Below are 14,617 nucleotides of genomic sequence, written 5' to 3' on the forward strand. Positions count from 1 at the left end.
ACATAACCAATTTAATTTGTACTTTTGAAAAATAATCAATAAATTATATCTAATCCTTAATTAAAAAGATTTTTTCTACAAAAGCGGAAGCGTTCTAAATAACATGTTAATTTGGCTGTTCCATGTATGTTTCATATCCCTGACTGAGAGCAGTATGAATATATATATATAATCATTGAATGCATATTTTTGAATGCCATCGGTCATATTTCACACCAATGCTCTGCAAACTAATTACCATACCGCGCTAACGCGCGGTATTCAATTTCACTGCACTGCATTGGTGCGTCATAGGATCGTAGACATCCAAAAATAAGCATTTAATGCTTAAATAAATAATCTGCCGGAAGGAATTATTGTCAAACAAACAGATATATTGGTCTTATTTAGGTAAACTCTTGCCACCACATCCTACTTCCGTTCCGAGACATATATTTAAATTGGTTAACTGAAGTTGTATGCAAACATATACGATGCCTGTGTCATTACTCCTGTTGTGACATTCTTTTTAAAGTTTGTTTTTAATAATTGTTAAAGTGTGATAAGTCATGCGTTTGGTTTTAGGTAGCAAGGGACAGTTTCGAATAAAGTATCCGTCAAAATTTTTGTAAAATTGAGAGTTGCTGTACTTGAAGGCTTATGAGTGTTGCTAAAATTCATAAAATGCTTTTTAATGATTATCATTAGTTAGAGGGGTGTCTGTTGTTGAAATTGATATGAAATATGTAGGCCCCTTATGTTAGGTACACGAGAATCAGAAGTAAAATGCGAAACCTGCGGCTATCACTGCTGTGCCTGACTTTACACAGTGAAATTGCAAGTTACAGACGGGAGGTAAAATAACACGAAAAGTAGGTGGATGGGACATTGTAAACTATACATCGGTAAGTTTCTGACATGTGATAGTGCAACATGCACGCGGTACGGAAGGTCAACCCTCTGCAGGGAATTAGCTGGGGGGGGGGGGGGGTCTAAAAAGCTGAAAAATCATGAAAAATTAGCACAATATGAAAGGGTCAAAATCTCATAAAAACCAGTATGTAGAGAATTTTACAGGTTTTGACTAATAATTTTCTTCAAAAATTGGTGATTGGCCTTATAAAGAGTGAATTAAAGGTATTTGTGCTGAATGGGAACCGAGGAAATTCTACTTACAGAGTTCCGAAGACATGCATCCCTTGGCTACAATGAATTGTATCAAAAAAACTGTCCCCTGCCACCTTAAAGTCTGTTCATATTTCATTTTTTGTAGAGTAGAGTAGAGTTGTATGTTTGATTTTTAGCATATAATTGTAATACATGTCAATAAATAAGACTAAAACTCTTTTCAATTTTTAAGGATCTATTTCATGCTTTGGATTCATTAATCTAATCTGTGCACATGTCCACACCACTTTCGATGCAGGGATTGCATACAGTAGTTGAATAACACCCAAAAATCAGTTCTTTTACAGTTTCAATCATAAATAACTCAGATTAGTTCAATCATTTTTTCGTTAATGGTGGTATTTGCAAAAGTGTATAATTAACATTTTACAGTGAATTTCTCTTTGATCCCTTGTTTATAAGTACAGTTTCCTTACATAGTTTTGATGGGGACATGGACCTGATGCCTTAATTTTGTATATTTTGAATTTAGCTCAACGCCTGACACTAAAAAATAGGTTGACTATTGAATTTACCTTAAGGATTGTTTACTCAGGGTCTGAGTTTTCAAATTCGGATTGTTATAAAGTTAAATGTCATGAGTAAAATTTGTTCTAAGCACAACAAATATTTATGAAATGAATTATTATTGACGTAACATTCGATATTTCTACTATACTTAGGAATTGCAGATTTTGTTTTCCGATAAAATATTTTTGGCAGTACTTTAATATTAAACATTTCAAAATCTCTAAGATCTATTCTGGCACAATTCAGATGTGGGATACTCCCAATTAGAATTGAACCGGGCGATATAAGGGGGGAACGCCTCGATGAAAGAATATGTAATTTTGTGTATTAAATAAAACAGAAGACGAATGTCATTTACTGTTGAATTGTGCAATGTATTCTGATCTAAGAAGGGAATTATTTAATAATATAGGGTATAATCCAACACTAGTAATGTCAAATTTAGACTGTATTATTTTTCTACTGTCAAATTTTCCGAGACAAACCTTTAAATATTTACTTGAATCATACCTTTACAGACAATCCTTACTGTATAAAAAAGCAATGCGTTATATGTGCATATATGTTATAATTGTATTTGCAGTGACATATAAGCCCAAAAGGCCGGGTGTTTCATTATCTATTTTGTATAACATTTTGTAATTTGTTATAACACATGTCACAATAATGAATTATTTACTTACTCACTATTAAAAGTTAAGATTTTATATGTTAGTCTATGTATTTTTGCATCTATTCTGTTAATTGATTTTACTTAACTTATTTATCATTCTACTTGACTTATGGCACGAACTGCAAAAATATTGAAAATGCTTAAAAACGATAAAAGATATCATATCCCCAAAATTTGATCATTGACCTCATATAAATTTTATGCCAACAGAATAAGGTCAGTATAAGTTGCTTAATACTATTGATGTTTCTGTATTATCATCATTCAATTTTTTGTAAAATTGGATCATAAATGGGGAGGGATTTGAAAACTGATGGAGGAAATTTGGACTAGAATATTTTAAAAATTGTCGCTGAAATTTTAATGCTATGTATCTATTTAGTGTCACTACCATTCATAAACTGTTATTCATTTTTTAAAGTGCTTAATTATTTGTAATATATTTACAATTAATAAAATCTCAATTATAGTGTAAAGTTTTATGGGATTTTTCTTCTTTTTCAAAATATATTCAATGGCCATTAACTCAAAAAGTAAGTTATTGACCTACTTTTTTGAAAGAGAAATATTACACTACAGTCTAAGGTCTATATCTTACAGTAGATGGCTTTTCATAATCATCAGTGGAATTTTTTTCATTCTGAGTAAACGTCATCCTTAATGTAGCATTTCTAACATCAAAAATGGAGAGAAACAATCAACATTTCAATTTTGTGTAAAGCTGATAAATATCCAGTTTTATAAAAGATAATATTCAACAAATAAAAAATCAATGCAATCCGTCGTAACAAACCTAATCAAACAACCCCAAAGATACAAACTAAATGAAAACAATACAAATTAGAATTATACAAAAATGGAGAATTATTCAATGCAATTTGAGATTTAAAAATAACGAATAAAATTATGGAATGCATATTAAAATTACAGAATATATTCAAATGTAAATTATACATTATAAATAATACACTATACATATGGAAATCATCAAAATTAATATTACGACGTTGGACATGCCGGAAATTATAATAAGGCCCCTTGCTGTTTGCATTTGGGTTTCATCCTGATTATAAGTATTGTCAAATAGTTATCTAATAGCTATCCAAAACCACGAAAACGAGCGTGTGTCGACTTATTGTTCAAATATTTGATATTTGAATAATTAAATAACTGATCTAGTTGCCGTGATATCAATAATTTTAATTAATTTCAATATCAGGAATAGAAAATAGATTTTTGATACCAGATATGTCAAATTGAAATCAAGGAAATTGATCGAAAACGTGTATGGTCAAAAAGTTATAAACATATAGAACACGAGCAATAGTCCTCTAATCCACTTGTCAGCTTTGACTTCTAATATTTATTTCCATTACATGTTATTTCCATACTTACGTTGACTCGATGTATCCCAGTGAACTTGAAATAAAAGATACCACAGAGTCTGCGCCATCTGTTTCATATTTGGGATATTTTACTGGAAATGGAAATTGATGGTAACCTTACAGCAAAACTTTATGATAAACGCGATGACTTTAATTTTTCTATAGTCAACTTTCCTTTCTTATAGCAATATACCTTCATCACCTGCATATGGTGTTTTTGTCCCTCAGTTAATTCGATACGCAAGGTCATGCTCTTCGTATGAACAATTTCAAAGGCGAGGCAAGCTACTGACAAACAGGTTGATAAAACAGGACTATCAACAGTCTCGTTTGAAGTCATCTTTTCGTAAGTTCTATCGTCGATACAACGACTTTGTCAGCAAATGCAATCTTCCACTGGGTCGCATGCTGACTGACGTTTTTCATTCTAATTGTTAGACCATTATTAATCACCTAATTGTCTACGGACTTTTCCGGGGTTTTTTTTCGATTACGACAAAGAGCACACGGCGGGTGTGACCGGTCAGCAGAGGATGCTTACTACACCTAGGCAACTGAGCCTACCTCTATCTATTTAGAGGTCCGTGTTGCTCTGCTTTGAATTTGTATTTCGTTTTATCGCTTTTGAGATGGTTGACAGTTTGTTATTGTCATTTTTTTCTTTTACTCTCGATTACATTGAAAATAGAAAGCTATTTCAGTGCTTAAATTTTTGTTTGATCCGATCTATCAATGATGCTGTCTGACTTAAGGTTATGATGATCATAAAAACTGATTAAAACTGCGTAAACGAATAAACCGTTTCAAAAAGACTTCTTTCCTTAAATACGAGCGATTTCACATCGGATGCCAAAAAAGTGTGTGAATTTTAAAGAGTTTTTTCATTTCAACACTTTTCACTGGATTTGACTTAGAGTTATATATTTTTCTTGTAAAACAACCGCTGCACCAATTTATTTATATGCCAAAATATGTACATATCATTGGCATAAAACATACTCATTTTTAAAAAAAATCTGTACGTAAAATATCTAGCAGCAACTTAATTTTTAACGACATCACATGCCCATTTTTTAGTTGCATATCTGCAATTCCCCCCAAATAATCAAGATATTGGGTCAGTAGATTAAAATAAATGATAAAACTGCTTTATTAGCATATTTCGACTATATTGCATATGACAATTCATTTATAAACTAAGTTTTAAAATTATTCGCTTAATAGTTTTAATATGGCCTGGACGTAAATTCACGAGACAATGTCTATTTTTAGTAACTGCCCGAACAAAATGAGGCCCGGTTGACCTAAAAATTACACTTATATTGAAACGACATATAATCAGTTTTAGTTATGTGAAGTTTGATAGAAATCTGTAGGCTGCATATTTTCAGAGGGTGGTATGGACCATTACCTTAACACTTTAAAGTTATGGCATTTCAAAAAGGGTTCGGTTTATTGGAATGTATCATACGTATTTATTTAAAATAGACTTTATCTCGTAATATGTAAAATTTTAATTCATAAAATTATCAGTTTATAACTATTTAATAAATAAGCACAGTGAGGCCTCTCATTAGTAAATGAAAACAATCAAAAACATTAATTTGTAGGGACCAGGAGGGACGTAAATGTAACACCATGGACAAGAGGGCAACGCAAAGGACAGTCATGATTTGATTGATTCTTAAACATGTAAAATCAACAGTTTAGAGTATACATGTACTATGTGTCTCATCGTCATCAATTCAATCAAAGTACTGAAGATGACGAACGAATAGTGTTTTGTTTTTTTTTTGGGGGGGGGGGGGGGTTGGCATTCTTTTCTTATTTTCTAAGTAATATGAAAGTCTCTAATCTACATAAAAAGTTTTCAGCATTCAAAAGACACTTTTTCTTTCGATTATAATCATGTCTTGGGTGTCGATTTTAGAATCTTTATCTATTATATCGGATTTCAAGTTCACTACTCACTAGCAGTGTTTCCTGAGTAACACGACGGAGATTTTTATTTACTAGACCAGTACACTTCACACATCCAGCTTTCACATACTATTAAATCTACAAATGTTAGTATCATCACTTGATTCAGTAATGCCGTTTATATATATATATATATATATATATATATATATATATATATATATATATATATATATATATATATATATATATATAATATTTCGACATGTTATCGCGATTGTTTATTAAAGTGTTGTTTGTCCATTATGTTATCCTCAAAAGTCTCTAATATTACTTAACAAGGGCATCGTCCTATTAATCAACCGTGTCTTTCAAAAAATGAATTACTCAAAGATGCGAGGAGTATTCGAGCTCACCTTTATTAAAGTTGTTATAGCAAGGTTTGATATTTTTTCAAAAATTATCTTTAAAAACACGTCGTGTTTCTTGTGGTATATATAATTTGAAAATAGTAAAAAAAAATGTTGACCTATATTGTATGGCAGCTTTACCCCCATAGCAGCCCCCTCAATGGAAAACTGCATATATAGAGTAGTTTTTCCCTCCGGGGGTAAGACTACTGTAAAGTTGACTTTCTCCAATGGTAGGCATCTCCCCCTTAGCTTATGCAAGAAAATGTTCTGGATATGTAAACTCAATGTCATCAAATTTCCAGATATTTTTAATTCAGTTAATCCGTCGTACGTTTTTCCGTTTCGCTGTTTTTGCAATTCTGTTCGGGTCATATCTGTTCTCGAGAATAAATGGAAGTTTCTACGTCAAATTACATTTCCTGCTTTTATGATTGGTATAATTGTCACACAATTTACATAATATACATACAGTCATGTATATTGTTCCTTGTCTACCTCACAAAGTACGTCGCTGACACCCGTATTAAATCCTTTGATATAAGATACATATTAATGTTATACGACTCAATATTATTAAAGGTTTATGTCATTTTAAAAAGAAAATGTTTCCGTATTTTTTTAAGAAGAGAAAATTTCATTAAGAAAGAAAGGAAACATGCATATTCGCATTAATCGCGCATATATGTAAGTTTCTAACAAACCTCACAAAAATCCATAAAATGACATCACAGGAGACAACATTCTCATTTAATTAAGAAATGAACGACTTACAAACAAAAATAACACAACACCACTTGAAATGAAATTTGCGGAAATCAATTTCTATTTCTACTATACGTTATAGTTTATTACCCCCTCCCTTTTAAATATAATTGTGGTTTTCGTCTAATGAAAATAAGATTAACATTAGTAATAGACTTCACCAAATATTAACTTTACTAATTTAAGAGTAAACTCTTCATCAAACTGCCATAAAATTTGCCAAGTTTATACAGAAACACGTTAATATATTTAGACATTTAGCCATTAAGTTACATTATTATGATAACAGCCAGATGGCATTGTGACCATGCGTCGCAAAATTTTAAATTTCAAGTTTAATTTTCAAAAATGTTTAAAAATTCTAAAAATTTTACACTATGCAAATCGTATTTAAAATGTTTTTTATATCACAATTTCAGCGGAATAAAGCTTAAAATAGCCTAAAGTGAATTATGACAAACATAAGATTGAATGAAGCTGCATTTCACGTTTTAAAGATTTTCTACTCATGACTGACTAACCATGCGTATTTACAACAAAGAAACCAACTGTGAATGTAAAAGCCACTTGATTTGCTCACACATTGTTTACATTCTATAACACTGTGTTTCATATATGATTTTCTTGCAATCATATCAATGCGCTTATTGCTATCTCTAAATACCAGTATGTCAATATATGAAAACTTAGTTTTAAATTCGTGTTAATTAAATCATCGATAGTACTTTCTACCTTCGCTTAGATACCCCACCTATCGAAACCAAAAGTTCTGCAGTTTCTTATCGTATTATGGCGCCTAGTCGAAATATATCCAGAAGTAGAGCTAAGTTTTGAAAATCATCAATTTGCAGAGTTAATACAATTAATGAAATACTTTCGTTTTTGCATTTACGGAATATCGCCACTTACTGGCGAATCCTAGGGAAGTCGTACTAGTCAGTATTATTAATTGATGTATTCTAGTGTAACTAAGGCATATATTTCATTTCTGATTTCTGAGTAAGTGCATATTAACAAGACCCCATTCAAATATAATTCTTTACATATATTTTCATAGCATGCTTCATCACTGTGCACAAAAAAAACTTCAGCTGTTTTCCACATCACATTTTGTTTCTGTCCAGCAACCAAATAATAGGGCACGAGCCTTGTATAGCAAAGTATTGAAAGTTCCGTATCTCGCTTAACATCTGACATTCAAATTTTAGCTTCGTTAAGCACAATACACATTAAAAATGGAAAAACAAAATCTAAAAAAATAAATAAAATCGTGACCATGTCCGTTTTATACGTTTACATGTTTGCATCATTACTTATTCCAAGAATTAAAAACAAAAATTGTAACTTGTAAAATGTTCATGTCTCATATTCAATAATACGTATGTTTTTATAAAAAAAATATCGGGGAACCCCCCCCCCCCCATACTATCAGATTTCATTAAACTAAGCAATTGCTTTTGACTTCAGAGGGTGTTCCACGGTATAAAAAGTCACAAAGTCTTACGAAACATTCTTCTTTGATTCCTGTTTTTGCACGTGAGAAGATCACTACAGACGATGGCGCCAATAACGAAGGTTATCACCCCTACCCCCAGAGTCATCCCTATTCCTGTAGAGGAAGCACGTCCGTCATAGCTGGATATCTTCTTCCTCTTAAAGGCAGACAACTCCGATCTATTCACCGCCAGGAATTGTTTGGTTTCCTCAATTCTCTGTTGAAGGACAATTGGATCTTTGATGAAATTCTGTGACTCTAATCGTTTACAAGGGCATTTGCATCCTAAAAATACAGATCAAATATTTTTTTTTTCCTTTCCGCCACCCATAGGTAGCAAGAAACAGTTGAAGATAACGTACAATGTTTTTTTCCGCTGCCCATTTATTACTCTGTGAGTATCATAAGTAGTACTAATTTAAACTGGCAGTTATATACTGTGTATGCTCCCATTCTCAAAGTTAAGCTATAGTTAAAATCATCTTATAAATCAAAATAAAATGATTACGTGTACACTTTGGTTCTTCTCCACTCCATGAACCGTTTCCCTGACAAACTCTGGTAAGATTTCCCGGCTCAAATCGGTGTCCGTTTTTACAGGTCAAAGTGACATCATCGACAACACTCAGCATAGTGTTAGCGTTGTCAGCATCCTTGGGGCAAGCTTAAAAAGAAATTTGAAAAAGGCGAGAATTAGCGTTTTGATCCTATCAGAAGGTATATTTGTGATGAAAAATTTTCAAACTTTGCTTTAGTGTGAAAATTACAAGGAACATATTTTAAAGAACTAATATCTATAATGTCTTAAATTATTGATGTCAATGCTTTAGAGATGGAAACGAGACAAATGAAAGAAAACAGGAGTAAGCTTACATAGTCCATACTCCTCTTTAACTTGACAATGATACTCACAATGAATGGCAAGGTATGCATCAAATACACAAAATAATTTGACTTAACTTTGTCTTTTACAACTGAAGAAAAAATCTAAGTTAAAAAGGGCAGAAATTTTCAGAAAAATAATGGAAACGGAATCTCTTGGTAATATGCAAGTATGATATTGTGTCCTAATTGCCTACAAAGTTTCACTAAATTCCATGCAGCGGTTTAAACTGACATGCGCTTACAATATTCTGTAATATATTCAACATATAGGTCCAACATTCTCAGCAAAGTAAGAGAATCGGAATATCCTGGTAATACGTACATCTACACATCGTATCCTAAATACCTACAACGTTTAACGAAAGTCTGTGCAGCGGTTAAAGAGGAGTTGCACTTTCAAAAAACAGGACTGACGGATTGACTAACAGACTGAATGACTGATGGACTGATTAAAATCCGTATGCTTCTCGCAACTTTGTTGCGTAGGATATAAATATCATTTATAATTTGAAAAAAAATTAAGTGGGATTGTTTGGCGTACTGAATATCCAAAGTTGCCTTCATGTAAAAAGCGCGTTACTCACGTCGTACAAAACGGAACAATTCAAAAATCTACTGTGAACCAACTTTTAATCGCTACGACTTATCTTCGCGACCAAGCTCTATCCAGACCTGTGTTGTTATAACATCATACGACAAAGACTGGTTTGCGGCGAGAAAAATTCGCGACGATGAAGCTCTCACGAACTTTGCGAAAAAATTTCAGACGCGAAAAAAAGTTGGTTTAAAGTATTTTGTGTATTAAAGGTTGCATAAAAGCTTGAAATTGTATTAAGTAGGCAAGAGCAAGCAAATAATAATGTTTTCTTTTTTCTAAAAACTGTGTAAATTTTGAAAGAAAGAAATCAAAGTATACATTACTTACCATCAAAGCAAGTGAATGAAATTGTTTTAACGTTGTTGTTGTGAGTTAAAACTAACTTTGGTCCGAATGTTACATCCCCCTGGTGACATATCAACGTTAGGTTATTTTTAGGCCAGGCAACGATCGATGATAGCATTGCTGGAAAAAATGTAATTGAAATATAATAAATATCATACGAAAGAAATATCCATGGGATTACTGTAATTCTAGTAAACAATTATGAATTAGAATATGTTTGTGCACCACGTATTTTAAGATTCTTAACAATAACGTAATGCAGAAAACTAAACTTGGTGAGTGTGTATTACTCTATGCAGTGACCCACCTTTTGGGAGGGGGGTGTCACTCTCATTTTGCGAACATGTGCAATTAACGTCCTCAGTGTAGTTGAAGCAACCTTTGTGGAAAGAAAATTAGAAATAAAAACATTCATTCAAAATCTTAATTACATCATGGACATTGAATACAAAAGTAGTAAAATATCGTTTTTGTAATCTCATTGAAATGGAAATGTTTATGAATTTTGCTTTCAATTCTTTTAGCCGAAAAATTATCATAAAGTAGAAGAATACTCTGAAATCATTAGATTTCGTGGTGGCTAAATTTTCGTGGAATTCGTGGATACCTCTCCTCAACGAATTACCACCCTCAACGAATTCATAAAATAGAGTAATAAAGTCATATTTCCTTTTATAAATATGAAAATACACGAAATTACGTCCCCATGTACATGTAAAATTTAAGCAATCCACGAAAATTGACCCCCACGAATTTTAATGATTCCACAGTATCAAAAACATATACCCCACATTTCCACCTCACAGATATCCAACACGTTGTTTTTCAGATCGGCATCATCATTTTTGGGATTTGATTTATTCTGATAGATGTACATTTGTTTCCCCTGGATACCACCAGGGAATATAATGATATTCTGGACACCGGGATGCTCTTCATCCTCTTCGTGGTACACGGGAGTCAGGGAGGTCAGACCTTCAATGTCCATATCCTCTTTGTTGATAAAGACATAGTAACCGTAATGGCGGATATCTGCGAAAAAAATAAATATACCCTTAGTAAAGTTTTGTTTTAAAGAAAGATACTTCACTTCTTTGTACACTTTTAAATTCAATTTTTTTGTGTTTTTCGAATGTTACTATGGGTACAAACCAATTATTTGGATATTTATGAACAGTATTTAAACGACATTTACTAATATTTTCAATTGTGTGAGAAGCCCAGTCAAACTCGGAAATATATATAATTATTATTAATAGAAACATTTATCCTAATGAATTAATAAAACTTTTTATTGTTATTTTCACATTTCACAATATGAAATATAATATTTATAATAGTATAATATACACCTATATGTATCGTATTCTGGATTTACAAACTTACTATTTTCTCTGAACATTAAGTTGATTTTGTAAATGATTGCCGGGTCGGGTAGAGAAATGTTCCACCATGACAGGTTGTATACTCCATAGACGTCTGTTCCTGCACAGTCGCCTCCAGAATGATTCAGAAACCTTCCATTGACTGCTCGATCTGCTGTCAATTTGGTATAATTGTATTTTTCCGTATAGGTGTAAGTTGATGATTGGTCCGTCGTTACATTTCCTAATCTGCCTAAATTACACAAACCCCGACAGACAGTAATGGTCGTCACTGAAAAAAAATATATATTTTGTAAATTGAGAGGTTCATATTAGAATTAAAACAAGAGACTCGGTGTTCACTTCAGCAATAAAAGCCAACTGACTTCATGAAATCAAATTCAATACACGCGCCATATACCAACTTATGCTGAGCTGCGCAACCATGTCTTATTTTTGCAAATAAATTGCCCCACGTAACTGATGGCTCATCTTTTATAAATAAAATAAAATGGCATGTCAACAGGACATGGTCAGCTATTTTTAATCAATCATTTTAAGTCTAGGCTTTATTTTTACTATTACTTTTTCTTTGATTTCATACAATCTAATCTTAAAAATGCACATCTGAACAACAGGGGCGGGCATTTTAATAATATATAGATAAAAAAAGTGAACATAAGTATATCATAAGGTAGTATATCTAAAATACAGCATAAAAGATAAAGTATATAAACCATGCTTACTGATGTACATCTTTTTTAAATGTAAGCTTCTGTATAAAATTATACTTACAAAAAGTAGCTACCCAAAAAGACATCCAGCAAGACATCTTAAGCAATTCTAGACATGACCATAAGATTTGGTTATGGAAATAGAAAGATATTACGCGTTATGAAGTAGCTAAACTGATATCCGATAAGAGAGAGCACATGGTTAGCATATATGCATTTTAATAATTCATTCTAGATATACAATCGCCCAACTTTACACAATAAAATTCTTCAAAATTGTCATTCTTATCTATAAATTATAACTTGCATAACAAGGTTGCTACTAATTATTGTGTATATGAACACTAAATAGAGAATAAAAAATGAACGAAAATCCACCATGATGTCAAAAACCTTTCTGAATCGTGAAAAAGAAGATTAACTTGTTTGTACATCATGCATCATAAAAGCCCTTACTTCACCGAAGTCAAACTAAATGTATGTTGCTTCAATACTTTATTTTTGTTTTTAGGACAATATTTACACAAGAATAATCGAAGTAGTGAAACTACTGAGAGGCGCTGAGTTCTGTATGATGATGCTTCAAGCAAAAATATCACTTCAACACCTAGAGTCATTTCTAAAATTCTTAATAAAATGGAAGATGTAAGGTGTGCAGCTGTGTCAGATCTCCTATAGGAAATATCTGCTTTTTAAGATGCATAAATTTCCCGCGTTTAGTATACTATTACAAAATTGGGTCATAGTTATATTATCAATATTTCTAATGGGGAGACAGGACTATCATTGCTTGAAATTGCCTACTTCCAATCTTTTTTTTTCGGTTTCATAAATCTCTTTTGATGGAATATTGGGTCTTTTATGAAACTTTGTGATGTTAATCTGATGTTGATTCTAATATTTTTTTGGTGATTGGTTTCATTTCAGGGATAGTCAGACTTTTGATGAACATGCTGCGCTAGAAAATCGATGATATGTCGAGACTGGTTATAACTAAATATTAACTGTAAAGTTAAAACTAGATGTACTGTGAGCAAGCTCACAATTGATACCCCCCGCTAAGAAAAAAATCATAACGCGTGTATTTTTGCTATTATAGAAAATATTGGATGAATCTATTTCACTGTCCATTTTCTATAAATAACAACTGCTTTATTTTTGAAAACTGTTAATTTTTAGCTTCTAATATTTCCATTAATACAAGACATGACACAGACAGAATTAAGCTTTTTTGAAACAATGACCTTGAACTTTGTCAATCGACCTTGGGTCAAGGTCATGACACACCCTTTAATCATAAGCAATCTTTGTGTGAAGTAAGAACTTCCAATCAATGTTTCCCCATAAGAAAGATCTGGACTGGACACGAATTTTGCATTTTTTCTGCCAGTGACCTTGACCTTGCCCAAATGACCTTGGGGCAAGGTTATGACACACCCTTAGGTCATAAGCAATCTTTGTGTGAAGTAAGAACTTCCAATGTTTCCCCATAAGAGAAATATGGACCGAACACGAATTTTGCACTTTTTCTGCCAGTGACCTTGACCTTGCCCGAATGTCCTTGGGTCAAGGTTATGACACACCCTTAGGTCATAAGCAATTTTTGTGTGAAGTAAGAACTTCCAATGTTTCCCCATAAGAAAGATATGGACCGGACACGAATTTTGCACTTTTTCTGCCAGTGACCTTGACCTTGCCCGAATGACCTTGGGTCAAGGTCATGACACACCCTTAGGTCATAAGCAATCTTTGTGTGAAGTAAGAACTTCCAATGTTTCCCCATAAGAAAGATATGGACCGGACACGAATTTTGCATTTTTTCTGCCAGTGACCTTGACCTTGCCCGAATGACCTTGGGTCAAGGTCATGACACACCCTTAGGTCATAAGCAATCTTTGTGTGAAGTAAGAACTTCCAATGTTTCCCCATAAGAAAGATATGGACCGGATACGAATTTTGCACCTTTTCTGCCAGTGACCTTGACCTTGCCCGAATGACTTTGGGTCAAGGTCATGACACACCCTTAGGTCATAAGCAATCTTTGTGTGAAGTAAGAACTTCCAATGTTTCTCCATAAGAAAGATATAGACCGGACATGATTGCACAGACAGACGGACAGACAGACAGACGGACGGACGGACAAGGTGATTCCTATATAACCCCCCAAACTTTGTTTGCGGGGGGTATAAAAATGATTTTGGTAATTAAAGGTGTTTGAATGAACTTTGATTACACTAGGAAACACGCCTCTAAAACAGGTTAAACATACACTGGCGGGAGTTTATTTTTCTCGAAGGTGATTCGATTGTTCATACGCAGGCAAATTGCATATGAAAAATTTAAAATCGTCATTCTGATCAAACTAA

At 32.8% G+C, this 14,617-nt stretch overlaps 1 protein-coding gene across 1 annotated transcript; it reads right to left on the reverse strand.

The window, feature by feature from the left end:
* Nucleotides 1–7,254: 7,254 nt before the first annotated feature.
* LOC128175984 (uncharacterized) lies at nt 7,255–12,388 on the reverse strand (the record flags this gene model as incomplete). Its single annotated transcript, XM_052841926.1, has 6 exons — nt 7,255–8,610; nt 10,136–10,273; nt 10,461–10,532; nt 10,940–11,185; nt 11,540–11,809; nt 12,313–12,388. Coding segments are annotated over 6 exons (1,092 nt in total), but the record flags the coding sequence as incomplete, so codon positions are not given.
* Nucleotides 12,389–14,617: the final 2,229 nt, after the last annotated feature.

Source organism: Crassostrea angulata, chromosome 1 (assembly GCF_025612915.1).
Source record: "Crassostrea angulata isolate pt1a10 chromosome 1, ASM2561291v2, whole genome shotgun sequence".
In the NCBI taxonomy this organism is placed as follows: Eukaryota; Metazoa; Mollusca; class Bivalvia; order Ostreida; family Ostreidae; genus Magallana; species Magallana angulata.